The 18,377-nt window shown below is 45.3% G+C and overlaps 1 protein-coding gene and 1 long non-coding RNA gene across 2 annotated transcripts; one reads left to right on the top strand and one right to left on the bottom strand.

Annotated features, from left to right (window-relative positions):
- The first annotated feature begins 5,983 nt into the window (after positions 1-5,983).
- LOC110091669 (progonadoliberin-2) lies at positions 5,984-12,119 on the top strand. The gene is made up of 4 exons (XM_073002323.2): positions 5,984-6,036; positions 8,431-8,606; positions 9,651-9,734; positions 11,803-12,119. The coding sequence occupies exons 2-4, from the start codon at positions 8,469-8,471 to the stop codon at positions 11,839-11,841; spliced, it is 261 nt and encodes an 86-aa protein (XP_072858424.1). The 5' UTR covers positions 5,984-6,036; positions 8,431-8,468; the 3' UTR covers positions 11,842-12,119.
- Positions 12,120-15,292: 3,173 nt separating this feature from the next.
- LOC110091679 (uncharacterized) lies at positions 15,293-18,367 on the bottom strand. Its single transcript, XR_002302526.3, has 3 exons — positions 18,152-18,367; positions 16,980-17,067; positions 15,293-15,463 (listed from the first exon to the last, which is right to left on the bottom strand). It is a non-coding gene; the product is annotated as an uncharacterized LOC110091679 (long non-coding RNA).
- Positions 18,368-18,377: the final 10 nt, after the last annotated feature.

Here is an 18,377-nt window from a genome sequence, read left to right as displayed (position 1 = left end):
GAAAGGGGCTGCAGGCCACCGACGGACGTGCCAAATTAGGACTTGTTGGTTCTCAATGTGCCATAAGACTCTTGCCTGCTTTTGCTTTTTGCAGGAATCTCTACAAAATGTAAAGAAAAAGCAAAAGGACTTCACGTAAGCAGTAGTAACAGGATAGCATCATGCAGGCAACCCTGAGGCTTAAGGACAAATACTGGGCAGATCATAGGACAGACCTAACTCTCTCTATCCATCAATGGCTGAAATCCTGTTGTGTAGTTATACAGTGAGCACAACTTCTGGAAGCACATTTCCATAAGTTAAAGGGATCTCTGTAGACATTTTGCTGCATGTTTCAGCTTGCGAGAGAGAATGCCTATGCGGTTTCTTAACTTGCAGCCACTTGGATCTAAAAGCTGTGTAGTTTGCACAACTGTGCAACCGGATTTCAGCCACCATCTTTCTACTAGGCTGGCTCTGCAGCATCTTTCATGTGAAACCAACACACTTCATTCTGCATTACAGTAGGACTGGCCTATCGTGTGTGTTAAGTTCCCCCTACTAAGGAAATGACATTAGAGTGAATGCTAAACTTTACTAACTTTGCTTTGATTCCCAGTGTGATGTCATGGTTGGAGTGACCGATTAGGACTCTGAAGACCTGGGTTCGAATCCCCACTCAGCCATGGAAACTCATTAGGGGAGTGGAACTGGTAAAACCACTCCTTAAATATCTCACTTACCTTGAAAACCATTAGGGTCCCTGTAAGTCAGTTCCAACTTAATGGCACACAACAACAACAACAACAACAACAAACTTTGCTAAATCATGGCTGACATCTAAGCTGTTCTCTCCTGCACTATCAAAGAGTAGCCTGATAATTAGACCCGGGTTGAACGTCAGAAGAAAATACTGTGTTTATTTTGGGTGCTGAAACTGACGTGGCAAAGACACTTCTCAACAACAGAGGTAACAAAGCAAAGCAAAACAAAACAGCCCGGCCGAAGGCTCGTTCCAATTATGATTTCCAGAGACTGTGACCTTCTGGGTGATAACTTTGCAAGTTGAAGCAGGGGCTAAACGTTAACATTTCTAATTTTATCTGGCTTCTGTTTGCTCAGCAGGCATCCAAAACCTGACCTATGAAATGGTTAATGGGATGCAGGAGGACGGGAGCAGCTTCCTAGCCTTGAACCTCTGGTTCAATTTGTTTTTCGCTTTCTCCTATCCCTGTTCCTGTGTTTTACATCCCTCCTCTTCTTATGACAGCACCATTCAATTAATGTCTGGTACACTGAAGGACTCAACGGGGTGACTAAAAGAGATAAAATTAGGTGAACTCTTACTTGAACTTTGGCTTCCAAGTTTCCTATTTGCAAAAGGATCTGCAGGTTTTCAATTTGGGAGGAACGAGCTCATTCTTCCCTTGTGAGCCTTCTGGACTGAATGACAATATTCAGGAGACACGGCTAACGCCAATCTGTCACCGCTGGTTTGAAGCTGCCTGTCTGCATTCAGAATTACGGCTAATTGCTTTTCTTTTTGGCACATCTTTCATTTTGGGAGATCTCCATGGGCGTTCCAGCTGTTATTAATTGCCACTGCCTTTCGCTTGTAAGGAGCTGCTCAATCAGTGTCTCTCACTGAATCCCAGCGGGCACCCCTTTTGCCCAAAGTTGCCTTCTCCAGGTCCCATTGGCGTACTCCATCCTCCTCAGATGGCTGAGCACATTCAGGGTATGAATTATGGCTCACAGGGTCCTGGCATTCAAAAGCTGTGTTCTTGTGAACGATGATGCTCAGAGACATGTTTCAAACATGACATTTCTTCAAGTACAGAAACACATGGTAGAAAAATAATCACCCTAGTGAGCAGTAGACTTCTCCTTTGTAAGTTTTTCACCATAGACTGCATGGCTACCTAGCAGAAGTGGTGTAATAATAATAATAATAATAATAATAATAATAATAATAATAATAATAATAATAATAATAATAATAATAATAATAATAATAATTGTGTGCCATCAAATCAATTTTGACTTACAGCTACTCTCTTTTGGAGGTTTCAAGGTAGAAGTGGTTTCCCCTTCCCTTCCTCTAGGGGGCGCCCTGGGATGGTGCAGCTTGCCCAAGGCCACCCAGGCTGGTTCTTCCCCCAGGAGGCACAGGGAGGGAATCGAACTCCCAACTAATGATTATTCTGCATCAGCAAGGGGCGCGAGCAGGGCAGACCCTGAGATTCCCATCAGAAGTAAGACATGCTATCTTTTGGATTACAACTCCCAGAATCCCCATGGCTGACTCTCCCCACCAGAAAATGACCACTCATCCCTTTGAAGTCCCTTCCAGCTCCATATTTTTGTGAGCAACTCTTTACTAAAATAAAGGCTTAAATATGATGAGTAAATACCTTTAGATGAGGAAACACATTGTTGAACAATCCTCCAAATGATCTCCCAAGCAGAGCATAAAAGGGCTTCTTCTAACCATCTGTACTTAAGCTGCTGTCCTGCCCAACAGGCAGATTTTCACTTTTCAGCTCCAACTAATCTGCTAGAAGTTACTCCTGGCTGAGAATCTGCCATCTGCAACTGTACAGAAGCCGATAAGCTACCCAAAACACCTATGGGATTTAATGATTGGGTTCCCATGCTTCCAAATGCCAGTGAACAGCTTTTCTGTCCCTTCCCACCAGATCGTGGGTGTCTGAAGTCAGCCACGATGGCTACTAAACACAGAGCCGACATCCGGTAGCCTCAGGGTGAGGACCTGGCATTGTTATTGTTGTTGTTTAGTCATTAAGACATGTCCGGCTCTTCCTGACCCCATGGACCAGAGCATACCAGGCCCTCCTGTCTTCCACTGCCTCCCAGAGTTGGGTCAAATTCATGTTGGTCACTTCAATGACCCTGTCCAACCATCTCGTTCTCTGTCGTCCCCTTCTCCTCTTGCCCTCACACTTTCCCAACACCAGGGTCTTTTCCAGGGTTTCTTCTCTTCTCATGAGACGGCCAAAGGATTGGAGCCTCAGCTTCAGGATCTGTCCTTCCAGTGAGCACTCAGGCTTAATTTCCATCAGAATGGATAGGTTTGTTCTCCTTGCAGTCCAGGGGACTCTCAAGAGTCTCCTCCAGCACCACAATTCAAAAGCATCGGTTCTTCAGCGGTCAGCTTTCTTTATGGTCCAGCTCTCCCTTCCATACATTGCTACTGGAAAAAACATACTGGATACTTTATAGAGTACTAAATAAAGGCACTTTATAGAGCACTAAAAAAACCCACCATACAGTCTGATAGGTTTCATGGATCAAGCCCACTTGTTCAGGCTTGTGCCAGTGTGAAGAACAGAACATCCAAATGTTCGTGGCAAGGTGGGTTTGGCCAGGAAAGTTACTCTTAGATGTAAGGTAGCAAAGATGCAGGCTGCATTAGAGCTGTTGCTTTAAAGTTACAGCTGTGGACTGGATACCACACTGTGGTTTTTATCAAGAATTAAGAGATGGGATTATAGTACTGCAACAGTAAGAACTGGGGAGACAGAAAGGCCCCTGTGCTGGGCAGATGTGGTGAAAGTAGGACACGTGGCTAAAACAAAGATCATCTTTCCAGTCAAACAGAGTACCCTTACTAGGACATACCATACCACAGACCTACAGAATATTTTTATAATTCAAACTTCGGAGGGAGCAACACTGCTGTTGCACTGAATAGTACCGGAAAGGCAAATATGTAATGGTCTGAGTATTTCACTGAAAGATAAGGAGAAAGACGATTTTTAAAGAAAAATAAACTACATGGAGTTACAGTGAATGGGGTGGACACAGAGGAGATAGAATAAGTTTCACCGTCTTAGACCCCCACAAAATAAAGTGATCTTTACCACTCAGGGAGTAAAGACATCAGAAAAGCAAAGAGAACATGAAGTAAAAAGCCACTGGCCAAACTGCTGTCTGTTTTGCATTCAAATGTAAAGAGTCAATAATCAGTGTGATCACATGAAGGTAAACAGCAGTTACTCCATTCGCATTTTTACTACAGTGTTGGGGAAAATACTTTAGAACTGCAGCTTCCACAACTTGGGAGATTCTACAGAACAAGAATCCAGAGGGAAAAGGCAGTAATACAGTGGGGTCTTGACTTAAGAACGGCTTGAGTTAAGAACATTTTGACTTAAGAACCACTCTCATAGGAAAATATTGACTTGGCTTACATACTTAGATTTGAGTTAAGAACTGAAAAAAACCACGTGGGAGGCAGGGAAAGTGCAAAATGTGAACTTTCAGTTAACTGTTGGGCAGTGAAAAGGGTGCCTGTCTGCTTCCTCACTCCTCCCAGCGTTTAGAGAGTGGATTGGGAGACAGTCTTCAGACTGCCTGGTACTGTACTGCCTGGACTGTATTTTCCCTGCCTTCCCTGAACCTTTCTTGACCTAAGGAAAAAAGAAACAAAATATCCCCCTCTAGTGGTCGAAGGCAGAATAGCAGCTTCCCATTAGTTTCTATGGACGGAAAAGAGCAGATACGGATCAAATGGTTTTCAATGCATTCCTATGGGAAATGCAGATTTGACCTGCGAACTTTTTGACTTGAGAACCGCCTTCCAATACGGATTAAGTTCTCAAGTCGAGACCCCACTGTAAAATATATACACATGCTGGACACCCATCTCAATGGATTAAATATTAGCCAAGGTTTCTTAAACCATTACCAAATGTAATAATTAGGTTGCTGTCTACTATTATTTTCCTTTTCAATTAACCAGACCCACCTTTTCAGGAAATCTGCCATTCTCTACATTGCCACATGTTCCTCTGTTGTTTCCTTTTATAATTTTTAACTGGCTCCCTCACTGGGTGTTTTTAAGAGCCAAATAAAAACTTGTCTCTTTAGGCAGGCCTTCCCTCCTGTCAATACTTGACTTTATTTTTATGATAATTTTCTGTTTTCCCATCTTGAGCATTATTAAGCATTATTCTTTTGAATTGTTTTTAACTGTTTTTAACTGTTTTAGTTTGCAATGTTTAATGGAACCCGCCCAGACTAGACTTTGTCTAAAAGGGCAGGATAGAAATCTAATAAATAAGTAAAAATAAATAAATAAATATAAACACTGTTTACAGAACCATGCTTCAAAAAACTGAATATCAAACAGGCATCATAAATCATTACTAGATGTGAAATGCCACCAAACACCCCTGTCCCTTTATCTGAGAGTTGTGCAGGCATGTTTTCCATGTAGTCTCTGTATTCTAACTCTTGATAGATAGACAGACAGACAGACAGACAGACAGACAGACAGACAGACAGACAATATCACAGGAGCACAATGTCTACTCAGGGTGGTAAAAGGTAAAGGTAAAGGTTCCCGTGACAATTTTTGTCCAGTCGTGTTCGACTCTAGGGGGCGGTGCTCATCCCCGTTTCCAAGCCACAGAGCCAGCATTTGTCCGAAGGCAATCTTCCGTGGTCACATGGCCAGTGCAATGGCGGCTTACAATAAAATTATTCATAAAACAGTTAAAACAACAATTAAATCGACAATAAAGTATTAATCAAGATGGGAAAATATAAACAAAAACCTAAGTGAGAAATGATGTTCTCCTCCAAGTGGGCATTTAATAATGAGCTGTGCAATGACCTGGATGGAGGGCCAGCAGAATCTTTGATTTATTAAGGGTCTGGGAGAAATATCCCATACGTTCAGTTCCAAAGCCACCCTGGAATGCTCTGGGGCAATGTCATACCCCAATGTTATGGAACTTTTTAATGGAAGAATCCTGGCATTTTTACTGCCGAGGAAAAGGGTTAGAAGACAGACACCTGGAAAGGTATTAGCAGCTTGTTGGGAGGGAGGTTTAGAGGAGGCGCCCGGGGTGCCTGATATTTCTTACCGTAGAGAATGATGCAGTAGACGTCAGCATACAGCCTTGGCCAATGGAGTTCATGGCAGCTTGCCCTGGAGCAACTCAGGAGCAGCATAAATACCCAGCTCAAACCGTTTTGAGCATCAGTGGCATTTCGGGAGAGAGGCAAAGGAGGAACCCCCTAGCCAGGGTGAGTACTCTGTTTGTTCACCTTCTCTTGCAGGTCATGGATGACTTTGTTATCAAGGAGAGCATTCTGTGGAATTATTTTGGAGGGCGGGTGCCATCTCTTTGCAAATCCTGTTTTATGTGATTATATTTCTACCGGGCTGTGTCATATCCATGAACCAGATGATGTTGGCAAACAGATCCGCTCCTGTTTGCACTGATTAAGCACCCTGCACGTTCTGTCGAACAAAGTTTGGCCGGAAAATATTTGGGTAGCTTCTTCCCTAACCCGTTGGGTTAGCCGTGGTGGTGTTCTCCTTGTGGTTCTTTGCTCACCTCTACAAATTATTTCCAGACGCTGCTCAGTGAGACTTGAGGGATTCACACTTCCCTACCTCGAAAGTCATCTCTGCACAATGTTTGAAAATAGGGGGAATGCCTTTTTTCTGCTTCCAGGATCCTGATCAGGCAGACGATGTGAGCTGTGACTTTTTTTAAAAATCCAAAACAGCTCTTTTAACTGCACACGAAATACCTGTAGTTGGTTTGCTTCTTTTTGATACTATCATTACTGGGCTTCAGCTGAGAGGTCAGGTGCCTGCCCTAAGGACCATACAGCTGGAGAACAGGAGGAAGGAAGGGAGAAGCAGGAGAATATATAAGCAATAAAATTTATCTGTAAAAGTCTTTGAGGTCACTTGTTCTGACTGCGCAGTCACTGATTCATAAAAACTGCAGCCAGCCCTGGAAGCAGCCTTTAGAATAGGCACTGAGGAACTTGTGGCTACTGAGGTATTGCTGGACTACAAGTCCCATCACTCAGAAGCCAATTGAATGACTGGCCCAGATTCATCCAGTAATTTTTGCCACTGAACAGGGAGTCTGGACTTCTCTCCCCGGGACAAACCCAACTGACCGCAGGGCTTCCACCACGTGGCGTTACAAAGGTGTGTTCAACTACAAGCCCCATCCTCCCCAGAAATAAGAGTTATGGGAGTTTAGTCCCAATATATGTGCAGGTAACCAGGTTGGGGTTGGACTCTCTCTCTCTCTCTACTTTTGTTCTTGTTACGTATCGTCGCATCATCCTCGACCTATGGCAACCCTATGAATGAGTGATTTCCAAAAAATCCTCTCCTCAACAGCCCTGCTCAGGTCTTGCAAACCCAAGCCTGTGGTTCCTTTAGGGAGTCAGTCCATCTTGTATTTGGTGTTCCACTTATCCTACTGCCATCCACCTTTCTCAGCGTTCTTGTCTTATGAATCCTCATAAAAGAGGACAGCCTTCGTTTCAACATTTTTACCTCCAAAGATAGTTCAGGCTTGATTTGATTTAGGACCCCCTTGTTTGTCTTTCTGGTCATCCAGGGCACCTGCAAAGTTCTCCTCCAGCCCCACATTTCAAAGGAATCCATTTGTCCCCCCGTCAGCTTTATTCACTGTCCAGTTTTCACACCCCTGCTCCTACTTTTATATCACTAATAACGTTTTCCTTCCTGTCTATCTTTAAAATGCATCACAGAGAAGAACAATGAAGAGGGTGAAACGCAGGAATGGTGTCTGTCTCGTCCGCAGACCATCCAAGTCACAGAGGTGGTGGGTTCCCTTCACGACAAGAGTCAAAGGCAGTGAATAATATGAAAGCCAAAACGCTTAAGAAAGTCAGTTGCCCTCATAAAACATCAAAATATCAAGATGGTATCTGGACGTTGAGTTGTGGCCACTGAACCTCTTTCTGGTTAGGTTGAAACGTTTCTCTACGCATCCGAGCAGCTTCTTCAGTCTGAGGAGTGTTGGTAGGAGACCCCTGATGGATCCTCCACGTTGGTTACAGTCGGGGGTCTCCTACCAGCACTCCTCAGACTGAAGAAGCTGCTTGGATGCATAGCAAAACGTTTCAAAGTCCAGTTCCCATGACTCAGCTTCCAGATAACCTCGCCCGGACAACTGAGAATCTTCACAGATATCGAGATGGTGTATATCAAAGCGAGGGACGGTACCAGCTCCTTCTGAGTGGCAATCAGCTGCTTCAACTTAACATGTAAATTGGCAAGCTCTGAACTCTGGGAATCGTATACCATCAAGTCAGTTCTGCTGTATAGCCACCCTTTCCAGGGTTTTCTAGATAGAAAATACTCACAAGTGGTTTTTACCCTTCCCTTCCACTAGGGGGCACCCTGGGACTGTGCAGCTGGCCCAAGGCCCCCCAGGCTGGCTCCACGTCTCAGGAGGCATGGTGGAGAATTGAACCCCCAACCTCTGGCTCCAGAGACCTAAACCACTGAGCTGTCTCCAGCAGCCAGGAGAGAGAGTCCTCCTTCTAACCCGTTGCTCCTAATCTGACACATCGATCCACAGACTAGAAAAGGAGTCCTCAGGCTTCCAACCCTTGAGTCCCTTCTTTCCTTCCTTTCAGGTTTCACTGAGACAGGCAAGAGGGCTGCAGACGTCGCCATGGGGTGCCAAAAGTCCCTCCTGCTTTTCCTCTGCCTGGTGCTGACGGTGAGCCTGCATCGGTCGGCAGCTCAGCATTGGTCCCACGGCTGGTACCCTGGAGGGAAACGGGAGGTCGATTCACCCCGGAGTACCGAGGTAAGCAGATCCTGGTCTTCACCCCGGCATCGCTTGTCTCATGGAAACGTTCCTTTTTCAGTGGTTGCAAGTTTCTGGCGCTGTTCCCCAAAGAGCCAACTTTCCACTCTGTGCTCTGAAGACAACCATTTATGGCTAAGCTTGCATCTGCATGGGGACATTTCCATACGCAGATCTATAGGGGAGTTATAGGGAGCCTATAACGTCTCTGCCATCATGACTGCACTGCCTATCAGCCCATTTCTGGGCCCAGTTCAAAGTGCTGGTCATCATTACCTATAAAGCCCTCTACAGCTGGTGTCCAGGCTACCTGAAGGACCGTATCTCCCCATATGCGCCTTCTGGGCATTTAAGCGCATCTGAGGAGGCCCTTCTTTCAGTCCCATTGCCAGCCCACACACAGCTGATGGAGATGCAAGAGACGGGGCCTCCTCGGTGGCAGCTCACAGGCGAGGGAATCCCCTCCCTCTGGAGCCTAAGTTGGCCCGCTCCCTCGTCTCCTTTCACTGATCATTTAAGACCCACCTCTTCAGGCAGACTTTTAATAGCCCGAGCCCCTGAATGCTATTTCTTTTTAAAGTTAAGTTTGTTTTAAATTTTTAAATATTTTTAATCATTCAGTGTTTTTCCGTTTCTATTATAGTTTAATTGTTTCAAATGTATAATTTATTGCAGGTTTAATTCTTCTTCTTTTTAATACCGTGAGCCCCCTTGAGTGCTCTATAAATTAGACAGGTGAATAAGTAAATCCTCTTTTTTTTCGGTGGTGCATTTCTCCCTTTTTTACTGGTGATGCATCAACAGCCATCCTAGATAGGAAATATCCATGTGGCATACTGAGTTTTCTTTCCACAGTGCAATTTTCTGTATCCCACATATGGGAACCACTCCAATCTCAGCGCTGAGGAGAGTCAATTTTTTTTTGGACGATCGCTCCCAGAATCCCCTGAATCCAATGAAGTTGCTGGCTGGGGCCTTCACAAGAACGATAGCATTTGCCCAAAGCCACGGAGCCTAAATCTCTCCTTTCTCCTCTGATTTCAGGTCTCTGAAGACATTAAACTGTGCGATGGGGAAGAATGCAGTTCCGTGAAGATCCCAAGAGATAAAATGGTGAAGACTCTCCTGGTAAGCAATGCGGAGCAACCACCCAGGCAGGTTCAGAACCTCTCCGGAAGAAAGAAAGAGAGAGAGAGAGAATGTATTCTTGAAGGCTCTCACGGCCGGGATCTGATGGTTGTTGTGGGTTTTTCGGGCTCTTTGGCCGTGTTCTGAAGGTTGTTCTTTCCAACGTTTCACCAGTCTCTCTGGCCGGCATCTTCAGAGGAAAGGAGTCAGAACTCTGTCTGTGCTCTGGTACAGATTGTGGGATACTCAACTATCCCACAAAATACTCAGCTATCCCACAAACTGCACCAGGGCACAGACAGAGTTCCGACTCCTGTTCCTCTGAAGATGCCGGCCACAGAAACTGGCGAAACACTAGGAAGAACAACCTTCAGAACACGGCCAAAGAGCCCGAAAAACTCACCACAAGCAAAAGAGAGAGAGAGAGAGGTCAGAAAACCTGGATCTTCTTGTGGTTTAGACCACCACTTTTAGATTTGGTTCAGGAAAGGCAGCCAGTATCACCCTAAATGTGGGTTACACAAGTGGTGGTGGGGTTTTGAGGGCCACTCTCCTGCACCTCCATATTCAGAGACTGTGTGCCCCCTAAGCTGGGGTGGACTTCATGATAGCTTTCTCATACAGGGCAGCTGAGCACTGCTCGTGGCAAGGCAGTGGGCGGATTGCTCAGGAAGATTGTTTTTCCACGGGAGCTTTGGAAATTCCCACAAGCTGGGACAGCTCGCGGATCAGAAGGAGGAGGACTCTTTGGGGTCAGAGTACAAGGTGGTGCCTTTTTTTCCCCTATGGGGCAGCCAGCCTCTGCCCTGCGGAAACAACATGACAGCCATGCGGGAAAGCAAGAAAGGTTCTGGTGAGAAGCTTCCAGGCAGAGATTTACTCCCAACTAAGCAGTATTTTTTTTTAAAGTCATTTCTGGGACATCCATGCGCAAAGCACACAGGTAATGTCTCTCTGCTGTAGTTTGTCCCCTGAGGTCTAAGGTTCAAAGAGATTTCTTAATACACCAGCCCCATTAGTCTATCAAGCTTATGGGGGCGGATTCTGGATGTTGATATCCCCAAAAGTAACTTTTCCTAGCCATGCCTATCACTTGACCTCTTTTCTGTGAGAAGATGAGGACTGGCACACTTACCGTTGGGCAGAGTAAAGCAGCTGCCTGAGAGAAGAGATGTTAGCGGCCCTGGAAAAGTGGCAAATCCTTAATTATTTACATCGTTAATGCTGGATTTAGGCCACTAGAGATGGAAAATACTCACAAGTGGTTTTTACCCATGCACCAGTTTGGCTGATTTGGGATGCTGTGTGCTTTGACCTGCCTCTCCCGCCCCCCCCCCTCGGTTTGCGACTGTGCCTCAGGCAGCAAAATGTCCGGGGATGTCCCAGACAGGACAACAAAATCAGCTCATGCCTTCAGCTGCAGATCCTCTAAAAGCGGTCAAGCCCGGCTGTGCCTGTGGGACTCTGCCTACTTCAGAAGGGTTGGGTTACAATTCCCATCGTCCCCAGCTAGCATGGCCAATAGCTGTGTCAGCAGGAGATGAGGGGAGTTTCAGTCCAACCAGGTTGAAGTCAGTTCCTACTGCCTCCCAAGAAATAAAGCGTTGGAAATGAGTATGTTTATCGCCTCCCCCTTAGGAGCCTTCTTGGCTCTTAAGATCTTCTGGGGAGGCCCTTCTCTCGGTTCCTCCACGTTCCCAAGCTCGCTTGGTGAGGACACGAGACGGGGCCTTCTCGGTGGCGGCTCCCAGGCTTTGGGACTTGCGGCCTCGGAAGCCAAGTTGGACCCCCATCCCTCTTACCCTTCCACCTTCATGCAAATACCTTCCTCTTCAGACCAGCCTTTAAGCAGTTAAGTTATCTCGAGAATGCTGGTTTTTAACATCCAGGTTTTTAAATGTTTCTGAATTGCTTTTAAACTCGATTTTCAAAATCTTCGTATAGGTTCAATCATTTTACAAATATGATATGTATACATATTTTAAAAAAAGAACCGGTTGTTTTATCTGTTGCAAACCACTCCAACCTTGGGTGGACTGATGGTGTGTTCCTGTGTTGGTTTTACCAGGCTGACATGCTAGCAAGACAACTTCAGAAGAAAAAATGACCCCCTTTTGGTGTGCTTTTGGAAACCGTGCTGGGTAGGGCCCGCTTTCTGTCCACGTTGTGTTTTCTGTTTGCAGAAGTGTTGTGCCTCGCCTGTTCAAGAAATTCCTAAGAACGTCTCAGCAGCCTTTATTTACTTCCCCAGCATGTCAACCTTAATTACTTGAGCAGCTGAAAAACATGTTTGTGTTGGAAAGAGGGGTGGGGGTGGGGAAACGTTCTCTTTCTGCAACTGTAAACCTTCAGTAAAAAGAATAAAATACTTTATTTTGCTACATATATACATTTGTAAATCATTTGGGTGGATTCCAATACATGCCAACATTTGCTGCAATTTAAGACCTTTAAAAAAGGTGTGCTTCTACGTGCCAGAGCAAAATATAAAATCTACAGTTTGTGGATTGGAATTATACTACACCCTTTTCCCTGGAGGGGAGACACTAAGCAGCTCACAGTGGTGTTGATTCAAACGTGCAATTGAACTCAACCAAACAATGAATAGGATTAATTTAAAGACACCACTTAAAATACTTCTTCACCTGGAACTTTATTAAGACCATGCAAAGTTGAAAAAGAAATGGCATGCTTTTCCGTCCTCTAGAACAGCTAGGCAGTAGAAAATTGAGAGATGGGGGACAGAAGCAGGAAAAAAAAATCAAAATCTTCTGTATTTCTTTATGGGTATCAAAGTATGGCACCATTTAAAATGATGGATGTACAGCATGTGAAACATCTCAAGATTCCGTTCTCTCGGTCCATGTCAAACGCTTCGGATCCCTAGCAAGCCAATTCCAAAGAGTCTCCGCTTGCTTTTTCCAAGACATGCAGGGAGCTGTCCAGCACAGCTGGAGCTCAGCACCGAGCAGAAGGTCTATCCAGAAGATCAAGATCCGTGCAGCAGGTCTAAGACTGTTGCTGCACCAGTGACATTTTAGCCCTGTGACAATGGGCGTGATGCCTTCAACATGGCAGCAACGTTCTTCCTAAAGCATCATTAGCGATCCAGGTCCCAACTGTCTGTGTTTTGCAGTCTCTTCCTCTCCAGCCATAACTCTGATGCAGGATTCTTTATGCTTACAGTTGACCACTAAAGCCTTTGAGATAAAACTTTGATCTCAATTCTGGAATGAGCCCTCTTCGGAAAAAATATTCCCCTGATTTTGGAGGGCCCAGGGCCATGGGATTTGGTTCTTAGACAAAACCTGTAGAGTCCTGTCCCCCCCCCTCCCCCTGTCTCCTGATTTGTGGTGAGGTCCTCTTGGACAGAGATGGGCAAGTGGTCTAACTCCAGCTTCTGCTTGTCCATGGCTGTCATTCCAAACCTGCATGCTGCCCTCAACAGCAGGGCAATTCTATTTCCTCATTTCCCCCTCTTGCTCTGTCACTGCTGTAGTCTGCACTCTTCATTCTGGTTGGTTAGCTAGCTAACAGGAACCAGCTTCCCATCGGGCTGTGTTGAGATCAACATCCTATAACAAGGCTGCCCCTGTGCAGCTCTGACCAATCAGAATGGAGGAAAGGTGGCAAAACCAGAATGATCCAGTCCTGGCTCTTCTACTTTTTGCTCCAGCACAGTCTTGTATTTTGGTGGCCCATGGCCAACGTTCATTTTGGCTTACAAGATCCTGTCCCTTTATTTGGCGCTCATCTGTGGTTTTGTAACAGACAAATCCTGATAAATAGTAAATATGCCCGAGGCAAGCTTCATGTCCTGCAGGATATTCATTGTCCCTTACTGCCCTTTTTTCCCTCTGAGTAAGAATTTCCGAGCTGGCTGGATAGCTCTGTGGTTTAGGTACAGACTGGGAGTTTGATTCCCTAATGTGCCTCCTATGAGTGGAGCCAGCCTATGTAGCCTTGGGCAGGCTGCACAGTCCCAGGGCGACCCCCCCCCCCCAGAGGAAGGGAATGGGAAACAACTACTGAATATTCTCTACCTGTAAAACAGGTCACCATTTCATGGCACATGAATTTTGGAAATATTATTAGGGCAAGCTGTCATTCTGTTATTTCCAGTCTTCTTCCCTGCTCCAAAATCTCAGAGTTAAGACTGTGGCAGTGAGGAAGGGAGGGACCTGTATCATAATGCTCCAGCATTTAAGAGCATTTGCATGCATGCTGGGTTGTCATGTAGCACAAAGCACATGAGGACCATTATGAACAAAGGCCAACGTATCGTCAGAAGCTTATATTCTCCTATTGTACTCTTGATGTTCAGTCAATGTTTATCACTGGCTCCTCCGAACCATGTGAATGCAGCAAGCGGTAAAAGGTGCTTATAATTGTTGTAGCAAGATAGGATGGCCAGGAGACTATCTCTGATGATGTAACAGCATCGGTTTCCAAGGCTGCACCCATTTTAATTGGTGACACAGGATGGGAATGGAGGCTTATCTTTGCATTTAATGTTTGCAGTAAAAATATCCCTGGACCAAATATTTCATCGTCCAGGCTTGGCCTTTGCCACAAAAAAAGGTCAAGCAATTTGTGAATATGAAGGTGTTTCTCCAAGAAGGAGAGAACCTCAGCTCAACGCATCTGGAGGACACCTGGTGGACTGACAGGAAACTGCTCTAGGATGATTCAAAGAAACCAGAGGTTTTCTCACTTCTGCTAGACAGCCAGCTGCTACAACACATGATTTATTTATTTCATTCATTTAAAATATCCATATCCCACCTTTCTCTTGCATTGATACTCTGATGTTACTTGTGGTGGGAGCCGTAATACAGAAGAGCCAACACAGCAAACCGCCAGAAGACACAGGACAATGTTTAGAAATTAGCCAGTGGATTCTGCGACCAAATGTTGTAGCCTTGGAAGGCTTCTTTTAATGGTTTTAGCCATGTCTGCTCCCAGGAGACTTCCCTTCCTCTCTGTTTTTCCTACCCTGCCTCTGCCTTCACCAGCCATGGATGTTCTGTGGCTATTGAGCACATTTCATCCTCATGGAACCGTTTCACTCTCTTTTTCAAATGTATATCTCCAAACCTTGGGGTTTCCACTTGCCTGTTGACATGCCTATCTCGGTCATGGATGGAGCTGGTTTTAGCTACGTAAGGACCAACCCTTGAAGACCTGTGTTCACCATCTTTGTTACATGCCAGAGATGGGCAGTTTTGGAAGGTCTGTGAGATAGTTCCTCTCCTCTATAGATTCCATCACCACCCTCAACAGAAGCCCACTTCTGTTTTTCATAAGGGGGTGGGACCTATCCATCGTGCTTAAAACAAGGCACACAGCATCATTCATTTTCTTTTAGATTCTCTAGCATCCCTAATGTCAGCTTTTGGTAAGGGGGCACCTTCATTTGGTGGCAGAGGACAGGGGCACAATGTATTTCCCATCCTTGGTGCAAGCTTTAGGTAATCACTGTAGAGGAGAACTCCTTTAGCGGGTGGGCTTTGGCAAATAGCAGGGTGCCCCTAATCAAGGAAACAAACAACTCGTAATTGGAATCGAGAAAGTTTAGTTGACATCAGCAGAGTTTAAACCATGGTGTGTGTGTATGTGCGAGTGGTCTTCAGATATCTCCTGATGATGGGAGACTGGACACTGTCTCTCTTCTTAGACAAATCGCAGATTTTAGCGTTCATTAAGGATTAACGGGGAAACGACTTCTTCTGCAAATAGAACAAAAAGTGGAAATGAGCCGTCGCACTAAACTGCACATAAAACAGTGAAGCAACAGGCTGAGTTACTTAAAAGGAGGCACGTGTTTTTAGGCGAATGGAGCCATACAGGCATATTGGTACAATCTGAGAGCTTTAGGGGGCATAGCAAAGACACCCCCTCCCCCCAGTTCACTCCTGGAGTGGGGCAACACCACAAAAGAGCATTCATTTCCTATTCAGCCTTTGTAAAAGTTAAAAACATGTTCAGTGTTTTGGAAGAAGGGAGAAATTCAAAAGTAAAACAACAGACTGAGTTGCTAGTGCCAAAGGAGAAGCCAAGTGACAGCTGAAATATTCCAACCAACCAACCACCCCATCCATCCAAGGACTGTACCTCCTTTATGACCCTGCTTGAATGTCAAAATAGTCAGGAGAGGCCTTCCTCTTGGTCCCACCACCTTCACGGGTGCCTTGGTAGGGACAAAGGAGAGGGCCTTCTCCATCACTGCTCCCAGAGACTGTGGAACTCCCTCCCACTAGAGGCCAGGCTGACCCCCTCTTTGCTGTCTTTCCACCAGCAGTCCAAAATCTTTCTCTTCAGGCAAGCTTTCCCTCCGTGACTGGCAGGCTGAGTGGGTTTTTTTTTTTTAATTCATGGTTGTGCGTTGTTGCTTTTAAATGTGTTTGGGTGTCGCTTGTGTTTTTTAGTATGCTATTTCTTTGATCCTTTTTTGGTATTTGTACACTCACTATGGTTGGATTGAAATACTATCTTTTAATGACGTAAACCACCTTGAGTCCTTTTCAAGGAGAAAGGCAAGGGTCAAAATATTTAAAACAAATAAATTATCGGTCTGTCTGGCTCTCCTTGCCCTACAGCTCCATAAAACGTCTGGAAGAGTCCTTACAAGCTCTCTCTCTCTTGAGGAAATGTCGAGTGAAGAAAGAGAGTCGTGTTGCTGGGATTTTTTTTGTATTCAAGAATATTCTTCCTTTTCTTTGTTCTTTCATTCCGTTTCACTTGCACAACTCCTGAAATTTTATTGTGCTGGTAGAATTCCCAGTGTGATGGAGTGGATAGAGTGATGCACCGGGACTCTGGAGAACAGGGTTCAAATCCCCGCCACTTCTGAAATATCCCAGTTACCTTGAAAACCCCTAATAGGGTTGCTATAAGTCACTTCCAACTTGACAACACAGAACAGTGGGACTAAGTGTGTGCGGTTGTGGAAGGATGTCCATTGAATGAATAGGGCACACAATTAGGCTTCTAGGCAACCTCTCTAGGTCATAAACTTTTAAAAAGTGCACACATACAGAAATTCAGAAATGCACAGCAAAGTTAATAGACCCAGAGCAGGCGTTCAACTGGCTTCTCAAAATGCCACTGTTCACTACAGATTTTGAATAATTTCTTACAGCCACTACTTCTGTTTTGTTTTGGAGAAAGCAGGTGAGTGAACACTGAGTGTTGCTGATGCCCGTAAAGGGTGGGCTTTCTCGCATACAATTATTAAACACTTACTTATTACACCGAAGCTGCAGGCAGGAAGCAGGATTAGTTCCTACGCAAGCAAGTCTCCTGCATCACGCTTGGCGATCCAAGCACCCTCCTGGAAGAAAAAAACATAATTAGTGTGTGGGGATCAAGGGTCCTGCGTCACCTCAGTGCTGAACAAATTTGTACCGCATAAACTTTTGTAGACCCAGAACATCAAGCGTGTATCAGCCATCTTTTAGGAAAATGATGGATGGATGGATGGATGGATGGACGGACGGACGGACGGACGGATGGATGGATGGATGGAGAGGTGGGGAGGGAGAGGGGGAAGAGCAAGAGAATTCACATGGGGGGGATTACAGACTGGGATGTAAGAAGAAAATTTAATGCAGAAAATGTTAACAGACTAGCACATTGATTGGGCCTCCTCAGAACAAGATGGAGATTATCTCTGGAGGTTGGGATCCTAATGAAGGTTGGAAAGTCATGGGAGGGCTCAGATGGCATTCCAGTCCAGAAGCTGGACCGTAACATCTTTTGTCTGTTCAACAGGAAAAGAACAGCCGCTCTAAATGCTGCTAAACTCTACTCTCCCTCAAAGTAAGACCAGTGCCACCTAGTGACGAAACTCTGGGATGACAGAATCCACAAAGGAAGGAATGAGTCAGCTACACACTATAGAGAAGGAGAGAAAGGGAACTTTGAAGGTTACCTTGAAGGGTATCTTCATTGTCTAGGTTTTTTTTTTTTTTGAACAGTCTTGTTTCTTCCTAAGGCTGACAATAAGACTAGTACTCTATTGCGGGAGTGGCGCGTAAGCCAGTTGTGAGCTGCTGCCCATCACAAGGTGCACATTTTACACAACAACTGCTATCTTAGAGGAAGGCAGCTATCCTTCTGCAAGCAGGCAAAGACCTTTTTTATGCCTTGGAGCCTTTTCAGGAGAAAGGCAGGGTGAAAATATTTTAAAATAAACAAATAAACAAACACACACTGAACAAACAAAATCGAGGATTGAGAGGGTCCGAGCGACACATCTTATTCAAAGACAGTTTGAATGAAGCCTAGCCTAACTCTCATAGTTAAAGAAGTTTCATGGGGAGGGTGTCGACATGTCTGTTCCCGGGAAAATAGCAAAGACCCACTAGTTTGTACATTCTTACATGCAGACATGTGTACACAGGCAATAGACTCACATCATCAGCAATGGCTCTCTTCCCTCCTCGTGGGCAGTTGCTGATGTAGCACGGATCTTCAGGGTTGTAGGTACATCCAATACATTCGGCACGGGAGCTCTGCGTTCCAAGCAGGGAGAGAATGCAGAGGAAGCAAAACACAACGTCTCTCTTCCACATCTTAGAGACGTGGAACGGCTTGCCGATGTACTCCGAGACCGGCCTCTTCTGCTGACCTGCTGTCCCT

This window comes from Pogona vitticeps, chromosome 5 (genome assembly GCF_051106095.1).
Source record: "Pogona vitticeps strain Pit_001003342236 chromosome 5, PviZW2.1, whole genome shotgun sequence".
NCBI lineage: Eukaryota > Metazoa > Chordata > Lepidosauria > Squamata > Agamidae > Pogona > Pogona vitticeps.
This window is presented reverse-complemented; position numbering and strand designations above follow the sequence as displayed.